The sequence below is a fragment of the Otolemur garnettii genome, unplaced genomic scaffold, assembly GCF_000181295.1.
Source record: "Otolemur garnettii isolate 467f Iridium unplaced genomic scaffold, OtoGar3 scaffold00022, whole genome shotgun sequence".
Classification (NCBI taxonomy): Eukaryota; Metazoa; Chordata; class Mammalia; order Primates; family Galagidae; genus Otolemur; species Otolemur garnettii.
In genome coordinates, this window is record NW_003852417.1 from 7528905 (window position 1) to 7553034 (window position 24130).

Below are 24130 nucleotides of genomic sequence, written 5' to 3' on the forward strand. Positions count from 1 at the left end.
GGCGCCGAGCCGAGTGTGTGGTTTTAAATAAGTTATTTAATTTTAGTGTCAATTCTCATCTAAAGATTCTAATACTTACCTGACGGAGTAAGAGGTTGGAAAGTTTCATTGTTCATTTACTTTCTCTTATCTCTCTGCAAAGAGAAAGCAGTCAAAACTGCATGGAAGTCAACCCTTAATTATCAAAGCTACATCAAAATGGTGATGGGAAAGAGGGAGACCTCAACCCTTACTTATTTCAGCCAAAAATACTTAACAAATCCTACGGATACCAGGCACTCACGAGTATAGGACTAATTCAGTGCATTCTCTCCAGGTCATTCACTCACCAACAAGGCGCCGTCTATCTTTGCGAGGTTGAGGAACCGACTGAAGCAGGGGAGAGGGCATGCTTTGGTGTCAGATTAGCTTGGGCCCATTGTGCGACTCTAATCACCAAACTTCTGATTAAAGATCTGTGGAAAAGTGATCTAGAAGACATTTAGTGTGCCTTAAAAAAATAATAACTGTATAGAAGGCAATGTCCAGCTGCACTGAGTTCGCACCGTCGGGTCAGCTGCGGGAGCGAGGGGCGGGGCGCAGTGCACCTTTTCTTTCGTCGGAACCATTTTCCTGGGGCTGTGTCCCCGCCCGGACCGCGGACGCCGAAGGCCGAGGGCCGGAAGAGCGCGCTGCCACAGCCGCGGAGTGTGCGGGGAGAGGGAAAGGGGGAGCGCGCGGAGCCGCGGAGGACGGGGCGAAGATGGCGGCCTTTTCTGGTGCGTTTGTGGATGCCGGGGGTGGTGTGGGCGGCTCGCTGCCCGCCTCGGCCCTGGGGCTGCTGGTGAGGAGCTCTGGGGGCGAGAGCAGCCAGGAGGAGACCCGCGCTGCGGGATCAGGCGCGGCCTCGCAAAGGCCCGGCCGCGCGGCCGCCAGGTCTTCGCCCCTCCTTGCTCTTTCTTTTCTCTCTTATCTCTATTTGGCTTTCCTCGCAGTGCCCCCTTGGCTGCGAAAACAAGGCGGCGGCGTTGCTGTAGCTGTTTTCCTGCCCCTTTGACGTGGCAATGACCTTTGGGGAACCTCTTTCTGCCTGCGGCTTATCCGGGCTTGGTCCCAGCTGTGGGACGTGAGGAGGAGTCATGGAAAAACCGCGATCCTGCCTTTGTCCAGTGTTTTCAGGCCCTTCCAAAAATAGTCCCAGGCATAAACTTGATCTTATTCCTTAAACGCTATTTTATCAACATGAATGTTGTATGCCAAAACTAAAGGGAAAATATTTTCATTCATGTATACACTTTGGCCTAACATAAAATGTGAAAATTGTTCATTTAATTTGCCATATGATACTCCCCTTTGTTGCAAACAGGATTTGATATGGATGTATTATTGAACCCTACGGTTGACGTTTTTTCCTATTTTCTTCATCATCGTCCCCTTTATGCATGTAATTTCAAGTGAACCCGCAATCACCCTTAAATACACTAAACGTGATAAATTTTTATAGCAATAAATACATCCAGTTAAGCCTAATATCTTGCAGTGTTAATTTATTAAGATGACTTTTCCCAACTCTCTTCTAAAACAAGATTTTAGAGCCAGGGTCTGTAGATAGTTCCAGGTAGTCATTTTATAAGTTCACTTCCTTGGGAGTCATGCACCAATTTTAGGAATGTTAGAATAAAGGACTGGAAGAAGAGTCTGTGATATGCTATGATGAAATAAAGTCAGAATTAAAGAAGGTGAATATTTCCATTTTTCTCTTAACTGTTAGAAGTGATATACTTAAAGAAGACGTGATTTCATAGAAAACATGCAGAGAACATGATCAGAATAGGATGAGAACTTGTCTGGAATTGTTGCTGCTTGCAATAATACAGTTTTGCAAGCAATCTTAGCTTGGAGTATTCTGTATGCAACCATCACTCCTTTTATCCAAGCAGTTTGTATTTTAGGAGGGAGAATATAGCTAGAATTCTGGATATCCAGCTTTAAATCTTGACTAGTTTCTCTATCTGTGGATTTTTTGGGAGGGAAGATTTAGAGTTGGGAGAGCCTTCTTTTTTGACAATGATGATTCTTATATGATGCAAAGAAAACACTGCTATTGTAATAAATTCGATTTGTGGATTTACTTTATGCCTTTTTACAATCAAAGACAAGAAATACAGAATTTCAAAATTGGTTATTTCTCTTGGGACTATTTGAGTTTGCTTTTTTATAGGGGTATATACTTTTGTAATGTTAATAAAAGTTGCATTTTCTAAATGCAGACTTAAAGATAAATGCTTATTTGAGGAAAAGTTTAAATAGTTCACCTAACTAGTCCAAGTATAGCTGACCTCTACAGTGCATTTGAGAAATGGTAAAATAACACACAATCAAGAACAACCCAACCTATTTGTTTAGGATGGTTCTTGAAGTAGAATTATTTAAGTATGCATACAACTGAGGACAGGACAACTCTTCAACTGACATTTTTCCAGTTGCCCAAATCTTCACCACTAACCCCTCCCTCTTCAGTAATTTTGATCATTTTCTTCCAGTAAATAGGAGTCTCTCCTTGTCTGTTCATTTTTCTCAAATTGCTGAGGCATTTCTCCTATTGCTGTGACCCTCAAATAGTTCAGGCACATGATTGCATCGTTGTCTCAAAATGTAAATAACCAAGGTGTCTAGAATGCAGTCTAGCTCTGGCAGGTTTTTCTCTAGTCACAGGAGGTAAACAAGTGCTATGATAGTTACTGTGTATTAGGTGATAGCTGTGTGCCTTAGCGTTAGTCTTCCAGTATCTGTAAGAAAGGTAATATACACCGCATTTTGTGTGGGAAAAAATGGGTTTATCGCTTTGCCTAGGATCATTTGCTAATAAGTGAGAGACTGGATTTGAAATTTAGCCTTTCTTCAAAACTTAAGCTTTTCACTAGTGCCACGTTCTCTAGGTATGATATAACTGAGCCACACTTCAGAGTCTCTCCCTTGTCTTATGAACAGTAATTTTAAGAGCAGTGATGCTTGGCACCGTTAGCACAGTGGTCATGGCGCCAGCCACATACACCAAGGGTGGCAGGTTGGAACCCAGCCTGGGCCAGCTAAACAACAATGACAACTGCAACAAAAATAGCTGGCCATTGTGGCTGGCACCTGTAGTCCCAGCTACTTGGGAGGTTGAGGCAAGAGAATCACTTAAGCCCAAGAGTTTGAGGTTGCTGTGAGCTGTGATGCCTCGGCACTTTACCGAGGGAGAAAATAGTGAGACTCTGTCTCAAAAAAAAAAAAATTTTTAAGAGCAATGTGATTTATGACTTATGCTTAGTATGTATAGTATCTGAAATTAAATTTTACTTTCAGAGATGGGTGTTATGCCTGAGATTGCACAAGCTGTGGAGGAGATGGATTGGCTGTGAGTATATAAAGCTTAAATGCACCAGTAACAAGGATGATTTTTAGTTTAAAAAGTTGTTACTGTTTTTATCAAATATTTTTGGGTGTAGGAGGATAAGTGAAATTTAGTTTTTCTTGTAATTCTCTTTATGGAAGGTTTCTTTTTTTAACCTCGACACATTTCTACATGAAGAGCATTGGTTATATTGACCAAATAAAGTTACGTTTTGGGCTTACAGTTTAACCTGACTTAATTTGCTTAGGTTAATTTTTTTCTTAAACTAAAATTCTTCAAATATGATTCTTGTAGTCTCCCAACTGATATCCAGGCTGAGTCTATCCCCCTGATCCTAGGAGGAGGTGACGTCCTCATGGTATGTTTAAATGTGAGGTGGGAACTTTGGGCTTCTGGGAACACATATTTGGGGGCTGTCTGTGACACATTCTAAGAACTCCATCATCTTAAAAATGATCCTTTTACCAAGTTAATTTTATTCACAAATACTTCTGATAAACACTATATTCAGAGTATTAGGTAGAGACCGTAGGTACACAAAGATGAGGAAATTGCAGTCTTTGCCCTTGAGAAGCTTCAGCCAAGTAGGGCGATAAGACATGTACAAAAATAAGTGTCATATTAGAGAGAATGTGGCACCTACATAGATTAAGCGTATTAGAGGATTCAGATGGGAGTCTAGTTGTCTTTCTGTTTGAGTGAGAGGAAAGGACTACTAGGAAGATTTTTGACAAGGGAAGATGAAAGAGAAATGCTCTCTAGGCAGAGAAAGCATCAACAAAAATAGTAATAGGAGAATGCAGGGTATGATCTGCAGTTAGGTGGTTACATAAAATGTCTGTGTCTGGGGGTAACTTGAGATAAAATGACAACTATATAGTGGGTCAGATTACTCTGTCCCTTTCTCAAGTGTCACGTTGAAGAATTTGGGTATAGACAGTGAAGAATGTTGGCAGTTATGAAGCTGGGGTGTTGTGTGTTTAGAATTGTGTGAAGACTAATGTGGTAGCAGATTACAGTATAGCTGTGTGGGATTTGATACTGTTAGGATATTTTTCGCCTAACAGAGTTTAGAATGATAAGGGCTTTGTTGGAGAAAGAAAATTGGAGAACATATTCTTCAGGGAATGGGCAACAGACTTGGCTGAGGAAGCCTGGGTAATGTGAAGGCACTGAAAATAAAGGTAGCCAGTCAAGTGTTAAAGATTTCTACATGGTATCATGTTAATTAAATCTCTTCAATTGATAAATTAATCTGTAAAATCAACCTTTTTTCTCCATCTAGGCTGCAGAAACAGGAAGTGGAAAAACTGGTGTAAGTAATAAATTGAAAGCTTACTTTGTAAGAGTTATATTTTGAAATAGCTTGAAACATAGCTTTTACTTTAAAATATTTAATAAAACAGCCACCTCCAAAATATAAGGAATTGCTTGGTTGCCACTGAGAGTGATATTTTATTGCCAGCTAAGATCTTTGTGAACATGTACAAAACAGCATGGCTTTAAGAATGTACTTTTAATCTGGTCTTGGAGAAAGAGTCACAGTATCTTTACTTGTTATAAACTTTACTAGCCTCGGAATTGTATTGTATTGTATTTTAATTTGTTTTTTTTGAGACTAGAGTATCACTCAGTCTCCCTGGGGTTAAGTGCCAGAGTGTCATAGCTCACAGCAACCTCAAACTCTTGGGCTCAAGCAGTGCTCTTGCCTCAGTCTCCCAAATAGCTGTGGCACCTACCGCAACACCCAGGTATTTTTAGAGACAGAGGTCTTACTTGCTCTTGCTCAGGCTGGTCTCAAACTCCTGAGCTCAAGCAGTCCACCTGCCTTCGCCTCCCAGAGTGATGAGATTATAGACATGAGACACTACGCCTGGCTTCACAACTTCTGAATTTTAAACCAATGGTTCTTTAATAATAAGGAAGTTGTAGGTAAAAGTTGATCTCCTATTGGCCTAGAATGGAGAAATAGTTTGTCAGACTGGATATTTTTTTCTCTTTAGGTTCGTTCTGTATGTCTGTATTGTCTTTGGGCTGTCCGCTGGCTCTTAACTTCTTTTATTTGATCAGTTCTATTATCTTACTGGTGTTTCAGGCTTAGGCAGATGAAATTGGAACAGCAATCTGGAATATGTGTACATATTAATTGTGTGTGCATACCTTTTGTCGTTTATGTTATTAAACTCAATAATATCTGAATATTCATATAGAGAAAGAACTTTTGGTTTCTGATAGGCTTTCAGTATTCCAGTTATCCAGATCGTTTATGAAACTCTGAAAGATCAACAGGAAGGTAAAAAAGGAAAAACAACAATTAAAACTGGTGCTTCAGGTAATTTTTATAAGTTGATACTTTTGTATAAGTCAATGATTGTCATTACTGGCCTTTAGGATTGTGAAGTTTGGGTATATATTTTTATTGCCAGTCTTTGGGGGATGGTACTGCAATTTGGAGATGTAGAAACCAGACTGTTAAATAATTGTTTAGAGCCTAAACAGTGAACGGTTGTCCCCCTCTCTTATAAAATACTAAGAGTACTTTTTTTAAGAAAATGTTTGTGTTGGGTGGCACCTGTGGCTCAAAGGAGTAGGGCGCCGGCCCCATATGCCAGAGGTGGGCGGTTCAAACCTAGCCCTGGCCAAAAACTGCAAAAAATAAAAAAAAGTTTGTGTTTTGGAAATTACGTTTAGTTATTTTAGTGTTTTTATTACACTGACTACTTTTTATGCTTTGGTACATTTTATAAAAGTATTAAGAAAAGATTTTACAAATGATTTATGGAGTTAGGAACCAGGCCACACAGCAAGAGGTGAGCTGCCTGGGTGGGCGAGGAGCACCCCAAGCTTCATCTGTATTACAGCTGTTCCCCATTGCTTGCATTACCGCCTGAGTTCTGCCTCCTGTCAGATTAGCCCTAGCATTAGATTCTTACAGGAACAGGGACCCTACTGTAAACTGTGCTAGGAATCTAGGTTGCCCACTTCTTCTGAGAATCTAATGCCTGATGATCTGAGGTAGAGATGTAATATACTTGAATCATCCTGAAATACCCCTCCCCACTCTCCTCTTTGTGTAAAAATTGTCTTCTAGTCCTTGATGCCAAAAAGGTTTGGGACTGCTAACCTAGTTGTTAGGACAAAGATCCCTGTCATCTAGTACCAAAGCAAGTGATGAGAGTAGGTAGGGTTTTAGTTTCAGATAGGCCAGTGGTTATTTGACATGTTTTGATTTTCAGTTTCATTTTGTTCTCGATAATAGCAGCAAATGTTAAATATGTAAAACCCTATATACTGAATCTATAGAAATTAAGATATGTAAAATATTTGCTTTGTTACTGAGCATTTTTAATTTTATATGTTTGTGAATAACTTTTCTTATTTAATTTGTTTAGTACTCAACAAATGGCAGATGAACCCATATGATAGAGGATCTGCTTTTGGTAAGTGGATAAATTTTACTAATTCAGAAACTTTTTGTATAATGATATACCAAGAAAATTCTGAAAAAGTATAGTTATTGAAGATTTCATTTTTCAGAAGTTAAGAGTATTATTACTATAATTAAATGGTAAGGTACTGACATAGGAATAGACAGTACAATATAATGGAAATAAATCCTAGTATACATGAGAAGTTAATATGCAGGAAAAAAGTACTATTTCATTTCAGTGGGGGGAAAAAAGGATGATTTATTCAGTTAACCTTTCACAACATTGCCCCACACAATTATCAATTTTCTCATTATAATCTGTGCTTTATACTTTTTTTTTTTGAGACAGAGTCTCAAGCTGTCACCCTGGGTAGAGTGATACGGCGTCACAATTCATAGCAACCTCAAACTTTTGGGCTTAAGCAATTCTCTTGCCTCACCCTCCTAAGTAACTAGGACTACAGGTGCCAGCCACAATGCCCGGCTATTTTTTGGTTGTAGTTGTCATTGTTGTTTGGCAGGCCCAGGCTGGATTCAAACCTGCCAGCTCTAGTGTACGTAGCTAGTGCCTAAGTTTTTTCCAAACTAGGGTAAGCACAGCAAACTTGTTTGAAGCTTTTAATTTTAGGGAACCAGGATGGGCTACCTTTGGTCCACCCTGCCTTTGGTAGTGCTGTATTTAAATCTTTGCTTTAACCCCCATTAATGTGTATTTTATTCATTCATTTCTTAATAACTATTTAAAGATGTCCAGCCTGCTGGGACAAGTCCTGTGATTCTTCCCTTTTTTCTCTTAGTTTCACCTCATCAGTGTTTTCTTTATTCTTTCTTTCCTTCCTTCCTTCCTTCCTTCCTCTTCCTCTTCTTTCCTTTCCTTCCTTGTCCTTCCTCTCCCTTCCTCTCCCTTCCCCTCCCCTCCCCTCCCCTCCCCTTCCACTCTCTTCTTTTTTTAATTTCAGGTTAACATGAGGGGATAAACAACTAGGTTACAATATTTGCATTTGTTAGGTATAGTCCTACCTTCAGCTGCTGGCTGAAGCTCAGACTGACTGAAATCTGAGCTTTATCTAGCTATCATCAGGGTCTGATCCAACACTCTCTTTTACTTTTATTCCAGCTAGTATAGATAACAGTCACTGTGAAAGATTACATATTTTTCTTTTTTCTTATTAGTTTGCATTTTCTTAGGCATCCCGTGAACTACCTCCCCAGGAGGTGGATCCGTCTCTGAATCACATCAGTTCCTTTTACCTTTATTAAGTGAGTGCAGCACAGCTGCACCTTCATACCACAGGTCACGCTGTGGCCACCCAAGGTTTCCTTGTGTTCAGTTAATTTACACTGTGGCTCACAGAACTCAGGGAAACGCTTATTTACGTTTACTACTACAAAAGATACAGATGAAGAAATGTGTAGGACCAGGTGTGAGAAGGGGTAGGAAGCCCCAAGCCCTCCTTGGGTGTGCAACCCCTAGGAATTTTCATGTGCTCAGCTGTTCAGAAACTCCTTGAGAATGTTTTTTTTTAACTTTAGTTTTATTTAATTCAGTACCCATATGAGTAAGAATTTATACTTTGGATGATTTAATTTCTGAAAAGTGAAGAAGTGTGAGGTTGTTTTTTGTTTCTTTTTCATTTTATTGCAGTTTTTGGCCGGGGCTGGGTTTGAACCTGCCACCCGCAGCATATGGGGCCAGCGCCCTACCCCTTTGAGCCCCAGGTGCCACCCGAGGTTGCTTTTTTAAGTTTGTTCTACATTCAAGTGCTGAATATGAGTTGTAAACATGAACCAGGATAATGTTATAATTTCTAATATAGACAAAACCTAAATCTTTTTAAATCCACTATGTGGATATCACTGTGACTGACTGTGATGTATAATATAGAACCATATCTTTTAGAGTCCTGACGTTGGCAAATAATATTTGTTTATTTGTGCTTTTTCCCTACTTTCCCTTTATGGTTTCTTCTTTTGACTGGGGAACAAGTCAAGGGCAAATTCATTACTTTTAGTATAGTCACTCAAGCTCTAATTGAAGTATAAAATGAGGGCAACAAATACTGATGACGAGGTGATATGTTATCCTTGAGTACCAATTTTTTTAAGGTACTCTAGAGAATAGTTGTCTAAGTACATTTGTGTTGTTGATGCAGCTACTATGAGTGCAAGTCAGGTTAGGAGCTGTGTTGATTCCATTCTGGATGTGTTGCTATAAAATCTTGTCCTAGTTAACAGATGAAATATGGAAACTAGCCTTCAACATCGCCAGACAGGGGATGAATATAGGCAGTTATTCTTGAACAAAATACTGCTATCACCTGGGATCAACAAGTCTCAGTCTCTGGAATGTTGTAACAAGTGAAGGAATTATCATATTAGTAATTATATGATAAATAATAATTATATTTTATATTTATATTATAGTAATTTATATTTTATATTATAATTAGTAATTATATTTATTTTTCTGGATGTATGATTTATAAAACCTACACTGACATTTTTCTGATTCTTTCTCAAATCCAGCAATTGGATCAGATGGCCTTTGTTGTCAAAGCAGAGAAGTAAAGGAATGGCATGGGTGTAGAGCTACTAAAGGATTAATGAAAGGTATTTGAACAGTGTTTGCCCTTGTGTAAACTTTTGAGACAAGGTACCAGTACATGAGCTTTGAATGCCTTTAAATCGAGGATCTGGAAAGAATCTTGATGGTACAAAAAGACCTACTATTTGTCGTTTGGTACATACCAGATGAAGCTACATGGCAATTGAATCATATATGTGTGATTTATATAAATCTCTAAGTACTTTACCGTTATAGGGAAATACTACTATGAAGTATCCTGTCATGACCAAGGATTATGCAGAGTTGGCTGGTCTACTATGCAGGCCTCCTTGGACCTAGGTAAGTGTTTCTAAAAAAACTGAATTGATTGATTTATGTTTGTGGGTTAATGTTTTATTATTTTGAGAAACAGTAATAATAGTAATAAATTAGCCATAAAAAGTTCATATTTTAGAGACATGGAAGTAATATTTATCATAACCCATGTTCCAAAAAAAGATTTGAAGTAACTTACAAAAAGTACATACATACATTATAACAGTGTATGAAATCAGGGGGAATAAGGGTAAAGCTCTGAATAGAGTCAAGATAAAGTTAGTGTGCATGAGTGTGTACCACATAGTACTGCACAGATACTTCAAATTATTATAAATTCACATCTGAAATTCTTCATGGCCAAAGCAAAAGGGAATGCAGTTATCACCTATGTCGATCATGTCACATAACTTTGACTAAAAGAAGCTTAAAACTGTTCATTTCTTTGCTGGAGTCAGAAACTTTAGGCAAGTTTTTCCTGTGGTCTTTTGAAATGAAAATATTATAATGGCATATAAATAAAATTGCTCCTTTTACTAGGGCTTTTAATTGTGTATGTTCTCTTACCATGTAAGTAAAATGCTTTTAAAATCTTAAATCTAGGTACTGACAAGTTTGGATTTGGCTTTGGTGGAACAGGAAAGAAATCTCATAATAAACAATTTGATAATTACGGAGAGGTAAGCTATTATGCTATTGACTTAAACATAGCATTAATAAGTTTTCTTGCATACTTGATCACTCTTGACTATGAGGGTATATAAAAGATTCTCCAGGTCGAGTAGATTTTCTGTATATTTTCCATCTAAAGCTTAGATTTGGACTTTAGTGAAGAGATATTATAAAACTAGGTGAATATGTAATAGTTACCGTTTTTCTTTTATGCTGTTCATTACCCCTTCAGAAATATACAGGGTAGCTATAAAATTCGTGTGCAATTTTAAATTGCACATGAGCTTAATGGCCACCATGTATTACATTGTCTTCTCTTATTCCATTTTTATTTTGGCTTTAATACATACATTATTCTTATTTTTGATAATGGTGAATTTAAATGACCATCAGAGCTGTCATTGTACAAGGTCTGACAAGTTCTCCAACCTGCCACTATGCACTTATATTGGTAGCACTGTACAAACACCTGGGTACGCTTTCATCACTTTGGTGTATCAGTGTCTCACAGCTGTGTTCGTGTTGACATGTGGCAGGGTCTTGCTGCTTGGTGTTTATTATTGTTGTTTCGTGTTTTTGTGTGTTGTACGATGACAGTTCTGATGGTCATTCCAGAAAGACTTCCAAAATTGCTTTGAAGGGTGAACTAGGCATTGGCATCAATGCCTGGCTTACCAAGGGAAATACTTCTAAGGTGACTGTAAGGTATTCAGCAGTGAAGTATGCAGCACTTATTCTGAGACGAGCTTGTGAACTTAATTGTCATATCTCATTTTTATCATCTACGTTAGCACTTCAAGGAATTATTTTAAAACTTAACGTGTACTTTTGTTGTAGCTATATTTGAACTTTTAACTTCATTAAAGATTTTGCTTTCTATTAATAGTTCTTAACTTTTTGGTTTTCTAGGAATTCACTATGCATGATACCATTGGATGTTACCTAGATATAGATAAAGGGCATGTCAAGTTTTCCAAAAACGGTAAGGTCTTCACAGAGCTTATTAGCAAAAAGATACATGACATTCTATAATTGTGATTTTCCCTTCACTCTCTTCAACCTTCTGTCCCTCCTTCCCTGATTTTGAACAAATATTTATTGAGCGTTTTCTGTGTGTGAGGTATCTTTTGAGTATCGGAGACACAGCAGAAAATGGACTAGACAAATGTGTTTACTTCTGTGGCGCTCTCTGTGGAGACAGACAGGCATGTACTCTCAGGTAGTAATAAATGCCACGGAGGAGAGTCCGTGGCATGGGAAGGGAAAGGGGAGTCCTCGCAGTCGGGGTGTGTGCTCTTCCATAGGATGGTCAGAAAGGCTCTGCTGATGAGATGATGTTTGAGTGGAAATCTCAGTGAGTTGGGTGATAGCCCATGAAGATACCTTCAAGGAGCATTTCAGGCAGAGGGAACAGTAAATGTGGAAGCCCCGAGATGGAAGTGTTCTCAAAGTATTTGAGTAATAGTGAGGAGGCCACTGGGTCTGAAGTGCACTGAACACGGAGGAGGGGACTGGAGTGTTACATCAGTGAGGTGGTGAGGCCAGGCCATGTAGAGCTGAGTGGGCCATGATACAGACTTTGGTTTTTGAGTGGATGGGAAGCCATTAGGGCCTTGAGCAGAGGAGTAGCAGCAGCATCTCTCTTTCCTTCAGTGGTTCTCAACCTTCCTAATGCCGCGGCCCTTTAGTATAGTTCACCCATAGGTTGAGAACCGCTGCTTTAGTTGAATAGTTCATTCTGGCTGCTGTGCTGAAAACAAATTGGGGGTAGGAGTGGGATTGCCTAAGCAGTGAGGATAAAGAAAAGGTCTGAAGCCTGGGTTCCTATGGGTGGGGTCAGTGAATTGACAGAATCCGGCAGAGGAGAATGAGCAGGAAGGCCAGGAGGAGGAGAACCAAGAGGGCATGGTATCCTACAGTCTGGGTAAGAAATTGTTTCAGGGACCAGGAGCAGTCACTGTGTCCAGTGCTAAAGGTGAGTCATGACATTAACTGGTGGATTTAGCAAGTAGAGAGTTTTTTTTTTTTTTGAGATAGAGCCTCAAGCTGTCCCCCTGGGTAGAGTGCTATGGCTTCACTGCTCACAGCAACCTCCAACTCCTGGGCTCAAGCGAGTCTCCTGCCTCAGCCTCCCAAGTAGCTGGGACCACAGGCGCCCGCCACAATGCCTGGCCATTTTTTGGTTGCAGCCATCATTGTTGTTTGGCAGGCCCAGGCTGGATTCGAACCCGCCACCTTAGATGTATGTGGCTGGCGCCTTAGCTGCTTGAGCCACAGGTGCCGAGCCGCAAGTAGAGAGTATTAATGAGCCAGATAGAGCGCTGTTTGGGTCAAGCAAGGAGGTGGGTGAGGGTAGCTTGATGGGGAGCCAGTTCATTAGAGAATGGGGTAAAAGAAATAGACACAGTAGAAATGGAAAATGGGAAGTTTTGGAAATGGAAAAAGGAGAAGAAAAATGGAACATAAATGGAGGGAAAGATGGGTTCAACAGAAATTTGCTTCTGTTTTAATGTGGAACTGTTTGTATGCTATGGAACATCTAATGGAAGTGGTCTTGTAGACAAGGAAGAATGTAGAAGGGGCGGGGGACAGTTTTAGGAGTTAAGGAAAAATGGTGAAGAGACTGGCTTTTTAAGCAGCATGGTTTGTCTGTAGTATCAGGTGGGAATCATGAATGCATGTAGGTTAGTTAGTAGATTTGACAGTGTGAGCATGTGAAAATTCTTTGCCTGTTGTTTCAATTCTCTTTCTCTATTTTCTTTTCTTAGGAAAAGACCTTGGTCTGGCGTTTGAAATACCAGCACATATGAAAAATCAAGCCCTTTTTCCTGCTTGTGTTTTGAAGGTAATTTAGAGTCTAGTTAAACAAATTTTGCTATGATTATAATCTGCTTGATCTTCATTATTTTGTATTGGTCAGTTTCCTAGTAAGGTAAGAATTTTAATTTTCTTCTTTATTCAATGCTAGAATGCTGAACTAAAATTTAACTTCGGGGAAGAAGAATTCAAGTTTCCACCAAAAGATGGTTTTGTTGCTCTTTCCAAGGCACCTGATAGTTACACTGTCAAATCACAACACACAGGTATTATACCTGAGAGGGTAAGAATTTCTAGAATGTTGAAAAAAATTGGTGCAAACTCCAGTAAGGCTTCTCATAGTGGATTACATATACTTCCCCTGATGTTTGGTCAAACCTGATTCATTAACTCTAAGTATATAGTTTGAGTTAAGGCATTTGGGGATTCAGTCCTGATGGTGATGATATCTAATATTTATAGAATATGTGGTGGTTAAGTGCTAAGGCACCACATTAAGTGTCTTACATGGATTATATAATGTTTAATAACCCTATAAGGTAGTAATTTTCTTATTTACAAAGAACCTCAAGAATAGGGATTTAAACTAACTTGACTAAGGTCATAGAGCAAATAAGTATAAGAACTGAATTCTGATCTAAGTAGTCTGACTCCAAAGCTTATGTGCTTATTGTACTGCCTAGTAGATTTCAGTTATTTAAAGTACAAGCCATGTGATAGCTTGTTCACTTTATCCCAAGTTGGTCATTTTTATAGACTTACCAGTTATTTTACAATTATTACAGGTAGATTTAATTAGAGGGCTTGGTTCATTTTAGAAATCTTGGCTTTGTTTTATTATGTTTGTTTCTTATACTTATTGACAGTTCTGTTAAAATTTTGATATTGGAATCTTTGCCCTCATATTTTATAAATAATGAAATGGTATTTTGAGGTGTGATTTGCATGTATTCTAATTATTTTTATTCCTCTAAGGTAATGCACAGGTAACACAAACAAAGTTTCTCCCCAATGCTCCAAAAGCTCTCATTGTTGAACCATCCCGGGAGTTAGCTGAACAAACTTTGAATAACATCAAGCAGTTTAAGAAATATATTGATAATCCTAAATTAAGGTAAATCTTCCTTTTGTGCTCAAATGCCTTTTGTTTTTGTGTTTTGGAAGAAGAGTAACATAGAAAAAAACAAGGTAGAAATTCATTGTGTATACATAATGCACACATAAAAGTATGTAAATGTGTAACTTTGATATAATAACAATTTCTGTATAAAACTTCTGTTTATTTGGTAAGTGGTAAGGTTTTCTTTTTTTTATCAAGTTGAAATTTTTTCTGTGTTTCTTAACATGAAGATTCATGGTAAGTCAAACAATGTTAGTAAAAACTGATTTTTTTTAAAGGAAGCATTTCATTCAATGTTAGATTCATTTCATCACTTTGTTTGCATAGAAGAGGCATCCCTCTTTTCTAGCATGTTGGCAAACTTGGCCAAGTTGATTCTAGGCTGCCCCCCTGTGGTGGCTTTCTTACATTGGGGCATTCAGCTTATTCACTATCTAGCTATCTGCCTTTGGAGGGAGACCATAAGTTAAATGATCTATGGAGCTTCTTGCTCAGTAGCAATCCTTTTTAATTTGACAAAAGCTGTACCATAAAAGTAAACTACTATTATTTAATTTGACACTTGATTTTTGTTACTTTTGCTTTTGGTTACTTTCTTTATTTAAATATAATTCCCACATCATAAAACTCACCAAATGGAGGAAAGCCACCACTGTGGTAATTGTATTTATCGCTGGGATTATAATCAAACCTAAAAACATCTTGTACGTTTTAAAGGGTGAATTGTATGATATGTAAATTACATTTGAGTAAAACTATTTACAATAAGATTTTCTTCCATAAGTAAAAAAAGTTCTTAAGACAGCCAGATAACTTTTAGTTAGAAGTTTCTACCAAGAACCTTCCTTTATTAATTTTATTCTCATTTTATTATTCATTTAAAAAATACTGGAAAACACAGAAAAAGTGGATGACATGTTAACACTGAGTTTTATAAGTCTGTGACTCATTACAAATTGCTTGATGGTTGCCTGCCTTCATCTTAAATCAATTTAGATAGTAAACTAAACAGAGCGAAAAGCTTTCTTGTCTGTAAATGCCCATTATCTTGGCACATTTCCTAACCATCTACCACCCTAGGGGCATTATGTTTCCCAAATACATTAACAAAAACCATTTTAGAACATTTTCATCACCTTGAAAATAAACACCATCCAGGCATCCTCAAACTAGGGCCCATGGGCCACATGCCGCCCACTGAGGACATTTATCCTACTCACCGGGTGTTTTTGCCGCCACTGCCTATCCTGCTTAGCAGCCGACTTATCCCAGGGCCTACAGTCCGGCCCTCCAGCGGTCTGAGGGACAGTGAACTGGCACCCTATTTAAAAAGTTTGAGGACCCCTGCATAAGCAGTCCTGCTTTCCCCTAACCTCATCCGTAGGCAAGCACTAATTTATTTTCTATTCCGATGGATTTACCTATACTGGACGTTGTGTATAAACGGAATTGTAAATAATATAGTCTGTTGGGACTGGCTTCATTTACTGAGTGTGTTTTCCAGGTTCATCCATGTTCCAATTTATATTAGTGCATCATTGCTTTTTTTATTTCCAGAAAGTATTACATTACACAGACATTTGGTTTATCCTTTAATCAATTGATGGACATTTGAATTGCTCATCACTGCTGAGTTTTTGGTTGCTATGCTACGACTGTTGTGTACAAGTTTGTGTGAAGATAGATATTTTCATTTTCCCTGGATGTATTCTTAGGAATAAAATGGTTGGATAATATGGCCACTTCATGTTTTAAAATTTTCAGGAAACAATGTACATCAGACTTTAATCTTTTTTCTACATTAATTATTATTGTGATTTTTTTTTTTTGCCCAGGGAGCTTCTGATAATTGGAGGTGTTGCAGCACGGGATCAGCTCTCTGTTTTGGAAAATGGGGTAAGTTGTACTTTTAATTTTTTTTTTTTTTTTTTTTTTTTGAGACAGAGCCTCAAGCTATCCCCGTGGGTAGAGTGCCATGGCATCACAACTCACAGCAACCTCCAACTCCTGGGCTCAAGCGAGTCTCCTGCCTCAGCCTCCCAAGTAGCTGGGACCACAGGCGCCTGCCACAACGCCCAGCTGTCTTTTGGTTGCAGCCATCATTGTTTTTGGCGGGCCCGGGCTGAACTCGAACCCACCACCTTTGGTGTATGTGGCTGGCGCCTTAGCCGCTTGAGCCACAGGCGCGGAGCCTGTACTTTTAATTTTTAAAAAGTAATGTTACAGGCTGTCATTTTGGAAATGTACAGTAGGACCTCCACAGTTGGCCCCCTCCCTACATTGACCACCTCCATAAGTTGACCTAATTTTCATGGACCAGACATTTACCACCTGTCTATACCAGTACTAGTTCCTTACGTTGACCACCTCTGTCCGTTGACCTGTTTGTTATAGTCCCTTGGGTGGTCAACTTATAGAAGTTCTATTTTTCTGTTTTGTTTTAAGAAAAATCGAATGAGGCTAAAATTCATTCAAAGGCATATTTTGTGAAAAATTATCTTGCAAGTGTGCCTTTTCTTTCCCCAGTAGCATCCAAACCCCTCATACAAAATTCTAGCACTCATGAATTTGTTTTTATTTATTTATTTACTTATTTATTATCTTATTTGTGCTGACCTGCATGCATGCATATGTACACTTTAAAAATACCTAACCTCTATTGGCTGCTTTTTAGAAATGGGCCAAGCATGATGCTACAAGCTTAATGTTGTCTTATTCAGTTCTCTCAAGCACCGTCTGAAATAGTAATCTTCCCTGTGTTTACAGATTAGGAAGAGGGTTTATATTAACTATTAAGTAACTTGTCCGAGATCTTATGCCTCCTAGGTAGAGCTTTACTCCCAAACCCATGTTCCTCATCATCCTGTCTGTGGACATGACTGCAAGATGTGTCTGTGAGAATGCAAAATGTTGTTAATTAATTGTATTATAGAAGTTCTTTATACTATTTTATTTTGTATATGGTTGAAAATTTTTGTAATAAAAAATAAAACTTGCTGTCATTTAGATTAGACTCTTCCTCACGTTTGGACTCTTGAGTTTGAGTCCCAGTGTGGGTACTTAACTAGCTGTAAGTGCTATGATTTCAGTGTTCTAAATTTCAGGTTCCTCATTTAAAAATAGGAATAATAATAGTATTTGCCTTATTGATATCATGAAATGAAACTTGTAAAATGTTTAGCACAGTGCCTGTTCATTAATAAGCACTTACAAATAGTAATTATTGTTTTCTTGGAAGTCTGATCACCATTACTAGTAATTATAACCCAGTTTATTGAGCACCAGGTATAGTAGGCATCAAGTACTTTCTTTACTTATCTCCTTAATTATCACAGCCATCTTGAAAAGCAGACAGTATTCCTCCGATTAAAAAATGAGAAAATTGTAACTAGAAGAGATAAAATAAGAAAAGGTCACAAATACACAGCTATGATTTAATTTAAAAAAAAAGTCACACAGTTGAGTAATGGTGGATATGGAATTTGTGTCCTGGTTTAATTTCAGAGTTATAGTAAATTCTTCTGATGTTTACTCAGAAAATAAAAATTTTATGTATAAGACCATCTATGACAGTTAAGGGTGTCAAAATAAATTTTGGTCCAAAATCGTCATATAAATTTCAAGCCAAATGCAAGTTAATATATGGCATTATCCATAATTCTTTTTCTTACAAATTTAGAGTTGAATCTGAACGCTTCAGTATGCATGTTTCTGTTATGAGTAGACAGTTATTGGTTGCTATTTCCAGGTAATATGTAATAGTTCTGCAGTTTTCATTAGGTGCTGCTTCTGTTTTTCAGGTAGATATAGTTGTAGGCACTCCAGGAAGACTGGACGACTTGGTGTCAACTGGAAAACTGAACTTATCTCAAGTTAGATTCCTGGTCCTTGATGAAGCTGTATGTTGAAATGTAGTCTTTTTTTTTTATTTAAAGTTTGCTTATATTTTTTGAGGTAAAATATATAAAATGAAGAAAAAAGTACAATTTAATTATGGTCTTACTACCTAGATAGAATCATTGTTACTAGTTTGATTTTTTTTGTCACCTTGTTTTATGTAAATATTTTATGTAGTTGAAAATCAAGCTATGGGAAATCTGGGAAAAATTTTTCAAAATGTAACATTGTAGTATTTCCTGTCAGTGTTTGTAAACAACTTTTAAAGGCTGTCTGATGTTCTGTTATATGGACACTCCATGGTTTGCTTAACTACATTTGTTACTAGATACGTAGGTAGGCTTGTTTTTTACTCCAAATAGCTATCTTTATATGTACATTCTTTTTACGTTTTATAAATTATTTCCTTATGTCAGAGATGCAAAATATGGGCTATCTTGAAAGGACATGAATGTGTTTCAGGCTCTTGAGATATACTTTAAATTATTTTCACATTGAATTAAGTTTCCTTGCACTGAAGGGTTTATACTTTTTATGTTAAAATCATATGCTTAATGTGTTGAGATGTATTAGAAGCTATTAACCCTAGTGTTTAATACAGTTTTGGATTATGTTTTGTCACTTTCGTATTTTAGTCACAAGGAATTTAAACTTGAATTTACCTTTAAATGTCAATAGAGGTATCTTTAAATATCCAATAGAAAATAATCCATCCAGTAGAAGATAATTTTGCAGATATGGGGATATGTATGTATATGGATTAATTTCCTTATTTTAGTGTTTTAGGTTTGATTTTAAAAAAGGATTTCAGTACTGATTAAAAACTTCTGTTGTTTCTTTGCTTCTTATGTAGGATGGGCTGCTTTCTCAAGGTTATTCTGATTTTATAAATAGGATGCACAATCAGATTCCTCAGATTACCTCTGATGGAAAAAGACTTCAGGTATAAAACTACTATAATGCATCTTAAATATGTGTAGACAGTTGTTACAGTTTAATCATAATTTTTTGTTTTTGTGTGTTCTTGTTAACTGTTATATAAAATGTTTCCTTGGTTACCAGACTAAATAGTTCGCCCAAAGATGATAATCTTAAGAGCTGTTTTTAGAAATAAAAAAAGAGAAGGGAGGTGTGAGGAAATTACTTAGGTGGTACAGAAGACTATAAGTAAACAATTCTTAGTAGTTGTGTCCTATGAATCATTTTGGGATTATGTTCTAGATTATTGATACTGCTTCCTGTTTGAAAGAAAAATAACTTCGCCTATTAAAAAAGTTACCTTCTCACTGGTTTTTGATTAAATAAATGCATGGATTTTTTTCTTATGTATCTTTAAGCTTTTGATTAAAATATAATTGACTGTTGTAAAAAAAAAAGTTACCTTCTGTATAATTATTTCTTCAAATATTGCTCTTTTGTTTTTTTTCACCCTTCTTTCTTAGGAAGCTTTTAAGAGAAAGAGGCTAGTGACTTAATAGTTCTTGATTTTCAGAAACCTTTTCATCTGACTTAGTTTTTATAGGACTTTGAGGACATGATGGCATAATTTCTGTGTGACAATGAGAGGATTGAACCTCAGAGAAATTAACCCTCCTTAAGTCACACTGCTAATTGTTGCTACACAGAATCTTTTTTTTTTTTTTTTTTGAGACAGAGCCTCAAGCTGTCCCCCTGGGTAGAGTGCCGTGGCATTACAGCTCACAGCAACCTCCAACTCCTGGGCTCAAGCGAGTCTCCTGCCTCCGCCTCCCAAGTAGCTGGGACCACAGGCGCCTGCCACAACGCCCGGCTATTTTTTGGTTGCAGCTGTCATTGTTGTTTGGCGGGTCTGGGCTGAGGATTCGAACCTGCCACCTTAGGTGTACGTGGCTGGCGTCTTAACCGGTTGAGCTATAGGCGCCGAGCCCAGAGTCTTGAATTTGGTATTGAACTAGTCTTTGGGGAGTCCAGGTTAGCATATTTTTGTCCCATATCAGTATTTGTGTGATATAAAAGTTTCTAAATTTGGCTTTTCTTCTTCTTAGGTGATTGTTTGCTCTGCCACTTTGCATTCTTTTGATGTAAAGAAATTATCTGAAAAGATAATGCATTTTCCTACATGGGTTGATTTAAAAGGAGAAGATTCTGTTCCAGATACTGTACACCATGTTGTTGTCCCAGTGAATCCCAAAACCGACAGACTCTGGGAAAGGCTTGGAAAGAACCACATTAGAGTAAGTACTTTCTAATGTTCACATCTGTATAGAATGAAGCAATTCATAAACTACCACAGGAACTCTTAGTGGTGCTTAAGGCAATCAGGTATCGTGTCAAAGAAAATTCCACTTCACTGACTAAGGTGAGGACTTTAAAGAGGCACTGAGTAAGTGATGGGGTCCATCTTTTAATTTTTCTCTCTATATGAAATTACTTTTGTGATCAGCTTCTTTAATAAGATTCTTTATATGTAATTTCAGATATAATGATTTATATTTTTGTAGCATATTAGTAGGAACTTTCATCTGTGTCCTTTTGATGTCCCTTGTTCTCCTAAATATGAATTTCATGTGGCGATCTTGTTCTTTTCTCTTCTGTTATTAGCTTTAACCTTATTAAAGTAAGGATATCTTTATTAGAAATATACAATATTCTGAAAACCACATTTACATTTTTATTATTACATTAAAAATTAATTACCTTAGATGTGGAGTTGCTGTGAGGTTTTTCTGAATCTGAAGAATGGTTTTGCCTACAGATTATAAAGACGTATGTTTGAAAGCAGTCCATGACAAAAGTAATTCTCCTTTTAGAAAAAAAAAAAGACACCTGTTCTCAATCATTACTTGACTACTCCCCATCCCTTTTTTACCTTGTTTGCTTTTGATAGACTGATGATGTACATGCAAAAGATAACACAAGACCAGGGGCTAACAGTCCAGGTAAGTTAAAAAAACAATGTATTGAAAGATTTTGGAAATGAATTAGTTGTTCTTGTTGCATTTATGCTCTGCCTATTTTCATGAAAGATGTGAGGTGGCCTACAAAGTTAGAACATAAAATTTGAAAGTAAAAGCACCAAAAATAATAGAAAATAAGGAAAAAGAGAAATGCTACGTTGAATTCTTTTGATGTAAAGAAACTGAGAAGATAAGGCACTTTCCTAACATGAGTTGATTTAAAAGGGAAGGGTCTGTTCCATATACAGTACACACGCTGTTGTCCCAGTGAATCCCAGAACTGACAGACTCTTGGAAGGAAAGAAACTATCTGAAAAGAGGTCAGATAGAGGACTATTAATCACTGACTTCAGGTATTAGTCTCTTGGCATCTAAATCACAAATGTTTAGGATTATAGAATTCTCATTTATATAGGAAACAAACAAATTTTTCTGGAGACAGATTTTTATATTGGTCCTGACTTCTGGAAAAAACATCATATAGATCCCTTTTGCCAGAGATGCTGGGTAAACAAAGAAGGATGTCTTTAGCTGTATCTTTGCAAAAGATATCAAAATGATCTTGAAATAGTTGTGGTGGTAAAATACACATGTCTTAAATTTTACCACTTTAATTATTCTTTAGTGTACAGTTCAGTGGTATTAAGTAAACTCATTGTTGTAATCACCACTATCCATCTGTAGATCCTTTTCATGTTTTTAAATTGAAACTCCATACCCATTAAATAGTTTGTCAGACTTTTTTAAAAAGTCTAATGCTAAATCCTGACTCAATGAAGAGGCTTCTGTGCAAAGCTGACCCAGTTTGTTTCAGTGTTCTGAATATATATGGAGGTACATCATGATACATAGATGGTGCTTAGAGAACCATGGATCCCTTTAGGCTTGTAAGGTTAAAGTAATTGTATAAAACATTTATTGAGCATTTTGGGAGGTTAATGCAAAGCAGACCTTTTTTAATTCTTCATGATAGCTAAGAAAGTTTTGGCTATGTATTTTTGTTAATTTGTATGTGTGTATGTGTGTGTCCCTCATAAGAGGCATATACATAGTTATGTGTCTTGGGATACTCTGCAAACTTTATTACTTCTTGTCCTTACTATAATATTTGTAGTAGCTGAATTTTTTAAGAGAAATAAGCAGTCTGTGACTGTACTTATGTGTGTTTGCTCCAAAGTCAGATTGAAATTCTTTTTTTGTTGTTGTTGTGGTATTCAAGAAATGTGGTCTGAAGCTGTTAAAATTCTGAAGGGGGAGTATACTGTCCGGGCAATCAAGGAACATAAGATGGATCAAGCAATTATCTTCTGTAGAACCAAGATTGACTGTGATAACTTGGAGCAGTATTTTATGCAACAAGGAGGAGGTAATTTTTCCTATTTTGAAATAAATTGTGTTTATTTTTTCATCTAGTAAATTATTAATCTCATGTTGATGTAATCTAGAATGCATGTACAGAATTTAAGGCAATGATGATGCATTCTAATTATCTGTGCTTATGTAGTGCTTTTCCATATGATTAGCCTTAGAAAAAACAGAGAATGTTTCTCACGTAGGTGAGTTTTCCTTGCGGTGAGCATGTACCACAGTGTTGTAAGGCTTTTATATCATTTGGGAGAAGAGTAAAGTTATTGATTAATATTAAAATTTAAAGTATAATTGCTAAAGTAATATAACTTTTTTTTTCAATCAAGAAATAGAGAACAAGGGTATGAGAGGAAAAAACCCTAATCTAAATAAGGCTAAGAAAGTAAGAGGAAAAAAATGAGAAAAATGCCAGATAGAAGTTACAGAATAAGATCAGTAGTGGAAAAATCTGACTATGGTATTAAACACTATGTCAGTGGACTGACGTCTGCTGTTAAAAGGAATAGACTGTTAGACTGCATGAATCTACCTACCTGCTGTTGATGAGGAACATGCCTAAAACCTGAGGACATGGAAAGATCGAAAGGAAAATGAATGAAAAAATATTTATATGTATATCAGCCAAAACATTAACCAAAAGGAAGCTGGTCTTGCTGTTATGAATAAAAGCTAAGATAGACTTTAAGACAAAAATATTAGAAGCAAAGGGGTCACTATGTAATACTATAATTTATCCACAGTGAAGATAAAAAAATTCTGATTTTATATTTATAACATCAATTATGTAAACCAACATGAAAAAATTCTCAATGTAATCAATCGTTGTGGAAATGCAAAATAGAAATCACAATATGATACCACTGTACACACGAAACTAATAGTATAGCACCAAATTTCAGCAAGGATTTGGAGCAACTGGAGTCCTCTTACACTGTCAGTGAGAATACAAAATGGTGTGAGCACTTTGGTAAAGGGTTGTGCAGTCCTTCAAAAAGTTCAACATTGCTATCTTAGGGCCTTGCACTTTGACTCCTAAGTATTTACCCAAGGTAAATGAAAACACTTACTGACAAAAAGATGAATGCAACAGTGGTCATAACAGCTTTATTTATAATAGCTTAAAACTGAAGTATCCAGCAGTAGGATAGTGGATCAAGAACATGTGCCATAGTGGCTCCTGTAGCTCAGGCAGCTAAGGTGCCAGCCACATACATCAGGGCTGGCAGGTTTGAATCTGGCCTGGGCCTGCCAAGCAACAGTGACAACTACAAAAAATATCTGGGCTTTGTGGCGGTGCTTGTAGTCCCAGCTACTTGGGAGGCTGAGACAAGAAAATCGCTTAAGCCTAGGAGTTGGAGATTGCTGTGAGCTGTGATGCCATAACACTCTATCTACCCAGGGCGACAGCTTGAGGTTCTGTCTAAAAAAAAAAAGAACATGTGAAATACGTGTGTTTGTAGAGCAGAATACTACTTACACAAGAGTATATACTGTGTGAATCTATTTATATAAAATTCTACAAGAGTCAAACCTAATTTTTGATGGAAAATGAAAATCAGAACAATGGTTGTTCCCAGGACGATGGGAGAGGCATAGACTGAGAAAGGGTGTGAGGGTACTTTGTGGAATAATA

At 37.2% G+C, this 24130-nt stretch overlaps 1 protein-coding gene across 1 annotated transcript in view; it reads left to right on the top strand.

Annotated features, from left to right (window-relative positions):
* The first annotated feature begins 581 nt into the window (after window positions 1-581).
* DDX1 (DEAD-box helicase 1) overlaps window positions 582-24130 on the top strand; it is a 29797-nt gene continuing 6248 nt past the window's right edge. Inside the window, exons 1-19 of the mRNA XM_003787402.2 lie at window positions 582-758; window positions 3328-3379; window positions 3671-3734; window positions 4662-4691; window positions 5612-5708; window positions 6769-6816; window positions 9333-9416; window positions 9628-9711; window positions 10291-10367; window positions 11269-11341; window positions 13128-13204; window positions 13328-13442; window positions 14152-14290; window positions 16132-16192; window positions 18097-18195; window positions 19047-19136; window positions 20218-20406; window positions 21060-21111; window positions 22349-22495. Of these exons, the coding sequence (XP_003787450.1) occupies window positions 743-758; window positions 3328-3379; window positions 3671-3734; window positions 4662-4691; window positions 5612-5708; window positions 6769-6816; window positions 9333-9416; window positions 9628-9711; window positions 10291-10367; window positions 11269-11341; window positions 13128-13204; window positions 13328-13442; window positions 14152-14290; window positions 16132-16192; window positions 18097-18195; window positions 19047-19136; window positions 20218-20406; window positions 21060-21111; window positions 22349-22495 (1594 nt within the window). The 5' untranslated portion in view covers window positions 582-742. The remainder of the gene's footprint in view (window positions 759-3327; window positions 3380-3670; window positions 3735-4661; window positions 4692-5611; window positions 5709-6768; window positions 6817-9332; window positions 9417-9627; window positions 9712-10290; window positions 10368-11268; window positions 11342-13127; window positions 13205-13327; window positions 13443-14151; window positions 14291-16131; window positions 16193-18096; window positions 18196-19046; window positions 19137-20217; window positions 20407-21059; window positions 21112-22348; window positions 22496-24130) is intronic.